This window comes from Microtus ochrogaster, chromosome 1, assembly GCF_000317375.1.
Source record: "Microtus ochrogaster isolate Prairie Vole_2 chromosome 1, MicOch1.0, whole genome shotgun sequence".
Taxonomy (NCBI): Eukaryota; Metazoa; Chordata; class Mammalia; order Rodentia; family Cricetidae; genus Microtus; species Microtus ochrogaster.
In genome coordinates this window covers 16,539,627-16,549,288 of record NC_022009.1, presented here as the reverse complement: position 1 = coordinate 16,549,288, position 9,662 = coordinate 16,539,627, and the positions used below count along the sequence as shown (strand labels likewise).

At 41.0% G+C, this 9,662-nt stretch overlaps 1 protein-coding gene across 1 annotated transcript in view; it reads right to left on the bottom strand.

Annotated features, from left to right (window-relative positions):
- Positions 1 to 1,365: 1,365 nt before the first annotated feature.
- The window catches only part of Fam71d (family with sequence similarity 71 member D), a 32,202-nt gene continuing 23,905 nt past the window's right edge, over positions 1,366 to 9,662 (bottom strand). Inside the window, exons 8-9 of the mRNA XM_013354459.1 lie at positions 4,488 to 4,516; positions 1,366 to 1,546 (exon numbers count right to left, since the gene is read on the bottom strand). Of these exons, the coding sequence (XP_013209913.1) occupies positions 1,482 to 1,546; positions 4,488 to 4,516 (94 nt within the window). The 3' untranslated portion in view covers positions 1,366 to 1,481. The remainder of the gene's footprint in view (positions 1,547 to 4,487; positions 4,517 to 9,662) is intronic.

Below are 9,662 nucleotides of genomic sequence, written 5' to 3'. Positions count from 1 at the left end.
CACCATGAGGCTGTGGCTTACCGGGAAAAATCCTAACCTATGTCCGTCTTGGGCCAGAGATTCATGGCGGCTCTCTGTCTCTGCTTTCTTCCTCCCAGAATTCTGTTCTGTCTACTCCACCCACCTAAGGGCTGCCCTATCAAAAGGCCAAGGCAGCTTCTTTATTCAACCAATGAAATAAACACAAATACAGAAAGACCTCCTACACCACCACCTAGCCTAGAGTCTAGAGAAGAAGCCACAGCAAACCTCCCTCACATTCTATTCTTCCTCTTTATTGGCAACTTCACCTCTTTTGTTACTACAATAGAAGTAATGAGATTCATGTCAAGAGTCAACTTATTAAAATGTCTACCATTTACATCTACAGAGTCTTGTCATACTGAAAACTCACCTTTAGGTCGGTCATTCAACAGGCTTTTTCACTGATTGTAACTTTTTCTGTGTTACTCGTCTTACGTGCATTTCCCCTGAGAAAGGGGGAGACAGATGAGGTGAAAGGTTGAGGAAGTTAGAAGAGGATTTGATATGAGGAGAAAGAGCCGGGAAAGAAGAGGAGCGAGAGTGAGGGAAAGTGGAAGAGATATCATTAGAGGAAAAGTGGGAAAGAAGGAAGGCCAAAGACAAGAGAGAAAAGGGCACACAAGGAGAAAACTTAATTTGGGTCTCCAATTCCAACAATGTCCTCACTACCTCGCCAAGTGCTCGTTCCGTCCAGGGGAGCTCACTGTTGGTTCACAAACCTGGTCCCTTCAGGGGCATTCCCTCCCTTTTCCTTTCAGCTCAGGTTTCACAAGCAGGGAATGAGCATGGCCACGTAGAACTTGGTTTGTAATATTGAACAGGAAGATGAAAAAGAAGCAGGTAGGGTAGGAAGGAAACGTGAGTACTTCATATATGGTTTCCCTCTCATTTCTCGAACCTTTGTCTTTGGTCTCGTTTCTCTATGATGCCTGTCATAGAGAAGCCTACCATCTGGGCTCACTACAAAGAAATCAGAAAAAGTTGAGAAGAGTGGATCCTTGAAAGGCAAGAAAGGAAAAGTTAAGAAAGGAGAGAGATCTACGAGGGTCCAGAGTGACAGGTCTAGCTTGGGATCTGCCCTGCCATTCCCCGGCCTTGCTGATAGAAACCGTCCGTTTGAAGTGCCACTTTACATAAAAAGAGTTCAGAAAGAAGAGAGAGTAACCCCCTCACTGCAGAGGTGTGGGGGGGATGATCTGGATGTCTCTGTCCTCCACTAGCACTGCCTGGGGCTGGGAACCCGAGAGTCAGACAAGCTTCGCACGGGAGATTATTTTCCTTCTTTGGAAAGGTTTATTATTTGGCATTACCTAGAAACTAGAATTACAGACACATTTTTAGTCTTTGTCCAGCCTGAATTTAATAGAATGGGGGTTTAGGATGGTTTAGAGGGTAGGCTTTGCTTTCTTGGTAAAAAGTATCAGTGAATGGTAAGAGTGTGGAAGGGGAGCCATGGGTTAGAGGAGGGTGAAAAGGGGAAAGGAAATGCTAATCAGGGGGAAAACTGAAAAACTGTACAGGGCTACAGAAAAATGGGGAGACACGGGAGAGAAATGAAGGAAGAAACGGGAAAGCACGTGAGAGAAAACAAACAGGGAAAATAGTTAATGCACAATGGAGATTGTGCCATGCTTGTGATTCAGCAAGCTCCATGTGGACTTTTGTTACTCCTTTGTGGTGTCTGTTTCTGGTGTCCAAGACACCCATTCCAAGCTGCCTGCTAGACTTACAGAAATTCTGTCAGCAGCACAACCTTATCAGCTTTTAGAATAATTGTTAAAATGCCCTCAGCCCAAGGACCCAGTCATACACACAGGGACAAGATAAATGTCATATTCATGTATTGGAGAAAGTACTGTCAGAACTAAAGCCTGGGGCTTCCACTCAACATCAGTGTTTGGCTGCCTTTCTCCATATTCTTTCTGGGTCCCTTTCCCAAATTGTTTCATGGGTTTATATGTCCTAGTCATGTTGTTTATATGTCTCCCAAATTGTCATTCTTGCTCTTTGTCTCTCTTGTTTCTACTTGTAGACTGAGAATAATTGTCTGTGGGAGCACACACATGCATGGTAGGTGTACATGTACTGTGCGTGTGTGTGCGCCTGCGTACATGTGGAGGCCAGAGGACAACCTCAGGTTCTCCTCAGGACCTTTCCACCTTGAATTTTGAGACATGGTTTCTCAAGACCTGGGGCTTGCAGATTCAGTTAAGTTGATCTGTGGCCCCCAAGATCCTCCAGTCTGCATAATGCTGAGATAATTAGTGTGCACTGCTATGCCTAGCTTTTTATCTGGGTGCTGGGGATTGAAACATATCCTCAGGCTTCAGCCCTTTAGTGCCTGGCCTCTCTGCATCCCCTGTCAATCATCATCATCATTGTCATCATCATCGTCACCCCACAATCATGGTTAGTACATATTAACTATATATGTATAAGTATATATGTATAAAACATGTGAGTAATTCTTCCTGCCTTTGTTTCAGTTCTCACTACTTCTTGTCTGTCCAAGACCATTTGGCACCCTCCACCTTTACTGACAGAAGATTTTCCTACTTGGCCTCTTTGTGCCTGCCCGACATCCTCTAGATTCTCAGAGATTTAGTCAGTGAAGAAACATTTTAAAACACAGCAGCAATTTCACCACTTCTCTTACATTCAGTGGCTTCTCTTTGGCTAACACATAGTGTTATGGAGGTAACTTGCCTGCTATTTTTGTCTAATCTCTCCCGAGTCTTCCAATGTTCTTCATATAGAGTACATAAGCATCACATGCTTGTGCAGTTGCAAAACCAGTTGAGTTTGTACCAGCAGACATATTAGTGGGAATTTTAGTCACATATGAGATAAAGACAGCCATATTAGTTCTCTGCATGAACTACACCCATCTGTAGCTGGCCAACGACTCCTTCATACACAGCACTAGGCCTATCTCTGTGTTTAGTGACTAGTTAGTCATGTTTTTAGCAGTTGGGCTGCCATTAGACAGCTCTTTGCCTTTAGTAAACAAAGACGGCAGTATTTACTTTTACTGGGTAACTCTGGAGTTTTAGTTTGGCTTCTTTATAAGATACAGTTTATGGTAGTAGTTAATGGGTAAAAATTCTACAAACTAAAAGGGAGATCTTTCATTTTCTTTTATAAAAGATTTATTTTTTATCACATGTATATACGTGTGCATGTCTGTGAAAGTATAGACCATGTATGTGTGGGTGCCATGAAGGCCAGAGCTGTCAGATCTCCTATAGCTTGAGTCAGAGGCGGTTGTGAGCTGGAATCAAAGTGGGATTCTCTAAAAGAGTACTACACATTCTTAACACTGAGCCATCTCTCCAGCCCTCATCTTGCATTTTCTTTATAGAAGCACATTTCTCTCTAGTGTTCTCAGGCTCAACACTGTAGAGTGGAATGCAGACCCACATTCTGGTTGAGATGAAGCTCAGCTGGTGTTTTGGATCCTGAAGCCCAATGAGAAGCTATAAAGACAAGTCTCATTTGTGTAAAACTCTATGCTATATTGGTTGAGAACACTGGCTGCTCTTTCAGAAGACCTGGGTCCAGTTCTCAGTACTCACTTGATGAATCACAACTGTAACTCCAGTTCCAGGACATCTGCTGCCCTCTTATGACCTTGCCTAGTATCAGGCACACACATGGTGCACATATATACATGCAGAAAAAAACACCCATACACATAACAAAGTAAACAAATCTTTAAAGAAAGTTATATCTACCCTATCTTCTTTTCCTTTCTTTCCTTTTTGTATAGAACTAACACTTAAGAATGACCACAAATGTCTTCAAATATTCTGTTTTTTTGTATTATTTTTTTTCACTTAAATCAAGTTAAATATTCATCTGTGTTCTTTCCATAATATTTTTTATGAGTGTGAGGTAGCTGAGGCTTCTTCTGGCTCATAGGTTAGAGAGTGGCTTAGAGGTGAGTCTGCAGTCGGCAAAGGGCAAGGTTTCCATATCCTCTCCTATATGATAACCTCCTCGTCAAATGTTTGTTGTTACAAATTAACGATTCCTTAAGACATGGGAATGTGTTAAGAAGAAAGCCCTGTATCCAAACATTAAATGATGTCCCTCCACAGTGAGTGTTAGGCTAAAGACATAAAGGACAGCAGAGGAGCTGAGTGATCTTTAATTCACCAAAAATGCTCCCCATCCAGATCTGCAAGGATAGGCAGCCCTGTTACTGCTGTGGGCTGGACTCCATCTGTAGATCTCTCCTTGGAGTGATTTGTGCCTGATTAGACTCGGAACTGAGAAGTCAAAGTGACTGGCGCCTGGGAGAATCTGAAGATGGGCTTGGAAGGGTCTCTCCAGGGTGGAGTGTTTAGAACGGGAAGGCATGAGAAAGTGCAGCTGGAACCCTTTGTTCTAACGTTCTAAGAGCCCGGGTGACTGCTCCACTGAGGAGCACAACAAAACATGTCTTGGGATTTGTTCCCTACCTGTAGTGTCTGAGTCAGTTCTTGTTCTCCTGTAAAAAAATAAACAACCAATTTAATGAGTTGCCATCGCGACCACAAATATTTAGAAAAGAATGACTGGGTCTGAGGTCACTTGTCATTTTTCAAATGCTTTGGAAGTGGTAATGAACCGTGCCTAGCAAGCCTAGACTGTTAGTGGTTATACCAAGGTAAGATTGTGTGTTTACAGGTTAGTCAACTCGTAAAGGCCACAAAATCAGATGGCATGTAATGGCATAAAGTCTGCTGTCATCTCCACCTGCAACTGCTCAGCCTCCCCGTCTTGGGGTGCATGAGAGTCTGTTGAGGAGTTACCTTTGGATTTCCCTGCCCACATAATTGTAGAGGCAGTTATGACTCATGCAAGGGGCCCGGCAAATGCATTCACTTCAGGTTCTACAGTGGATCTCAGGAACTAAACGTAAAGTAGTATTTCTCTGGAGTTTGCCAAAAAGGAGCCACATAGCTTGTGCCAATTGGTCTGAGGATTTAGATTGAAGGCTGGGCAATACAAGAGAATGGATTACAAAACAGGTGCAAATTGATATAAGGCCAATTATCCTGGTCAAAGCAAAGGGTCACAGTGATACTGTTTTCTCTCTGTGTGAGGAGTGTAAATTCTTCAAGGCCTCCTGTGACAGTGGAGAAAAGCCTGGTTCCCTCATCCTTGCCCATATCTCATAAATTCCATACTTTGTATTTTAAACAGTAGTGACCAGAGAGGCATAATACTCAGCAAAGCCATGTTTGTCTTCGTAACATTTTTGCATTCCAAAGCAAACAAGTATAGATTATAAAGTCTTCCTGAAATGAATGGTCTTAGCAAACAAAAATAACATATAGAATGTAGTCATCAACCTCACCTTTCTGGTTAAATCCTAAAAATGCCCCTGGAATAAAGATTAGGTGACTTCCATTCTGCCCTTAAAATAGTACATTGTTCTTTTGTAATTAACATTCTTAAATTAGAGACTAGCTACTAATTATGTTCCCGATGCAAACAGGCAGCAAAAAGGTGCCTGTTGGTGTACCAAAAATATTCCCATGGGACAGACCTCAAGAGAATTATATAGTTTTGTTTTTATTTTCTTACTTATTTCTTCCTAGTAGTTAGATTAATGGTATAGGAAGCTAACTGACAAAGTCTTAAGGAATTTAATTTGCTAAATTACAATATTCTTGTATTTTAAAATTCCATTATTTTGCTGCTTATATAGGAATTCATATAATTTCTAACAATCATATAGTGAACTAACATAACCTATCACCTACTGAGAACTTTTCATCCTGTTATTTTTGTAAATTTTTTTATGGGGGGGGCTAGCGAGATGTCTCAGAGGGCAAAGGCACCTGCTGCTAAATCGAAAACCTGAGTTTGCTCCCCAGACCCCACATGGCAGAGGATACGACCAACTCTCCCAACTGTACTCTGACCTCCACCCATGCACCCTGACACATTCATTCCCCACTCCAACCCCACTAAATGAATAAATAAAATGTAAAAATCATTAAAAATAAAACAAAAGTAATGCTGAGTGTGGTGATATAGGCCTTGGTCCAGCACTTGAGAGACAAAAATAGTTGGATTGCTCTTTTGTTCAGAGCCTTCATGATCTGTGTAGCAAGTTCCAAGCTAGCCAGGTTTCTTAGGGTTTATGTTGCTGTGTAAAGACACCATGGTTATAGCAACTCTTTTTTTTTTAAAGCATTTTGTTGGGGTGGCTCGCTTACAATTTCAGAGATTCAGTTCATTATCATCATAGCAGGGAGCATGGTGGCATGCAGGCAGATATGGTGCGGGCTACATCTTTCTTGCGGACAACAGGAAGTCGACTGAGACACTGGGTGGTATGCTGAGCATAGGAAACCTCAAAGTTCACTCCACAGTGACACACTTCCTCTAACAGGACCATACGCACTCCCAACAAATCCACACCTCCTGATAGTGCCAATTCCCTCCCTTTGAGGTTATGGGGGTCAATTATATTCAAACCACCACACCAGGGTTACATAATGAGACTCTGTCTCAAACCAAACCAAACCAAACGAACCAACAAACAAAACTACCAGAACAAAACAACTAAGTGTACTTGCCTAACATGTACAAGGCCTTAGGTTCAATCTCCTGAACTGTAGAAAAAAAAATCAATTAAGAACTAACATGGGGAACCAGAGAGATGGCTCAGCAGTGTATATTACTCTTCCTGAGGTCCCGAGTTCAGTTCACAATACTCCAGCTTCAAGGATCCAGTGCCTTCGGCTGGCTTCCATGGCAACTGCACTCACATGTACATAGCCGCCCCACATACATGCCCAGAATTAAAACTATTTTTTAAAAAGATAATCTACTGCCGAGGGAATATTTAGAGCAATGAAATGGTTCTTGTGAATATAACAAAAGCCAAATGCTATATACATTCATCGAAACCCATAGAACTTTATACTATGAAGTATGAATCTTTATGTTATAAACTGTAAGCTTCAGCCATTTAATAACAATGTATCAGTATTGGCACATTGATTATAACTTGTCAAGTAAGTGAGGAGACTGGGGTGTGGCAGGGAAGTGGCTGTGCTTCTCACTGCTCTTTTATTCTATAAATTGAGAGCTGCGCTACAAAGTAAAGACTGTCAATCAATTGCTCCAGGCATGCAACAGTTTTCATGGAAAAAGGTAAAGAAAGGAGTTGCCGACCCGACAGCAAGTCAGTGTTTATTTTACAGGGTTTGTAGAATAATAGTGGCCGGGAATAATTGTGTTGTGAGAATGGAATAAAATTAGAAGGGTGACTCAGAATGCCTGGGCCTGACCAACAATTATTTAGGACCAATCTGCTCAATTGGATGGATCCATTTTATCATTGAAGGAAGACATCCTAGGGTTTTCTTTGAAGCCCACATCGACATAGAGTGGATGCTCTGTCCACACCTTCTGGCCCTGATTCTGCCCTGTAGCTTGTATTCCTGTCTTCCTTCTCTGTGTCTGTCCAATGGTTTCTGTTTCTCTCTTCTTTCTTTATTACATCTTTCTCCTGTTTATTGTTTATTTTGTTTCCTTTTTCCTCTAGCACACTAGGCTTACCAGTAGCCTTTTCTGTAGTAAGTCTCAGACCAACCTGAGCTACATATTGAGACTTTGTGCTAAAAATTAAAAAAAATAGTAAGAGGTTAGGGTTATAGTTTAGTGGCAGAGGGCTTCCCAGCTAGGAGACCCTATATGCAGTCCCCATTACGTAGGGTGGTAGGACACATTGCATCAGTGGTCTGGAGGACATTTATTTGTTTTAGTTGTTTCTCACCTCTAATAGGAAGTAGGAAAATTCCTGTGGATGATAATAGCTGATGTGAATATGTTTTATTACCATTGGTTAATAAAGAAGCTGATTTGGCCTATGGTAGGGCAGAATAGAGCTAGGCAGGAAAACTAAACTGTATGCAGGGAGAAAGAAGGCAGAGTCAGGGACACCAGAATCTTACCAATAGTCCACAGCCTCGTGGTGATACATAGATTAATAGAAATGGGTTAATTTAAGGTATAAGAGTTAGCTAGAAAGACACCTAAGCTGTGGGACAAACAGTGTTGTAATTAATATAGTTTCTGTGTGATTATTCTGGTATGAGCAGCCAAGAAATGAATGTGCAGTCTCTGCTTACAAATAACAATAACCAAAGTGATCCGTAAGTATGTATAGCCAGCTCCTACTCGGAGAATTCCTACAAGGAGACTCCTGAGTTTGAGTTGATAGTTTTTCCTTTGGGTATAAAATATACACCCACACCTCTATCCACACACAAATAAACAAATGCAATTTAAAAAATTAGAAAATTCAAGTATTTATTAAAGGTGCTAAGAGGCCTATAAGTGAAGTCTTCAAGATGGAAAGTATCCCTCAGTGGTAAAGTGTCCTGTTAGTTTATATGTGAGCCTCTTGGTTCAATCCCTATCACTCCTTCCCCCAAAATTATCAATACAGAGTTTAACATTTATAAAATAGATTCAAATTGACCTGAGTTCAGAAGAAACATGGAAAAGCAAAAAGAAATGTGAAATGTTAGTCAAAGATCTATTCTATACAAGCAAAAATCAGATGGAAAAATAATAAATTATTTTTAACACTAAAATAAGTTAGAAGAAAAGAAAATTATATCATTCCCCTCGTTACACAGGAGAGTTCATTTTGTTGTTGTTGTTGTTGTTCTTGAAGTAACAAAAGTAATTTTCAGTGGCAAAGTGTGATTCATTTGCTCAGGAATGCTTCCCAGGCCCCTTGTATGCATTAAGTAAAAATAATCAAGTGCTCTATTCCAGTGGAGGAGGCAGGTCATAAACAGAGAAAATATAGTGTGCCAGCTAGGACGTGTGGTGATTAAATCTGAGCTGATGCGAGTGAGTTGAGGAAGGCGGAAGCAGGGAGGAGAGAGAGCATTTGAGCAGACGACAGAATCAACTGTGAAGCTCTGAGGGGCCAGTTCCAAGCTGCCTAATAATCACAGATATCTGCCAGGAAACCATGTTACACACACGCACGCGCGCACATACACACACACACACACACACAATGCTTATATACATATGAACAACAACAACAACAAAATGAACTCTCCTGTGTAACTAGGGAAACGATATAATTTTCTTTTCTTCTAACTTATTTTAGTGTTAAAAATAATTTATTACTTTTCCATCTGATTTTTGTTTGTATAGAATAGATCTTTGACTAACATTTCTTTTTGCTTTTCCATGTTTCTTCTGAACTCAGGTCAATTTGAATCTATTTTTACACAATGGAAAAAGAAAAATGGATTATTTTTCTAAGTAACTGATGGAAATTCATAAAATTTCCAATTGAATTATCAGGACAGAAATAGTAAATTGACTCCAAGACAGGCATACGCCTTAAGTGTGCTTTCGGCCTGCACGATGGCTCGGTCCTATTATAGCCCTTGCTACCAACCATGATGGCTTCATTTTGGCTTTGGGGCCTACAACATGGAAGGAGGGAACTGACCCTACAAGTGTCCTCTACATCTGTACGTGTGCATACAGTTACCTCTGATATTATCAGATGCCTGCGTACATGTGCATACAGTTACCCCTGATTATCGGATGCCTGCATACATGTGCATAGTTACCTCTGATATTATCGGATGCCTGCGTAC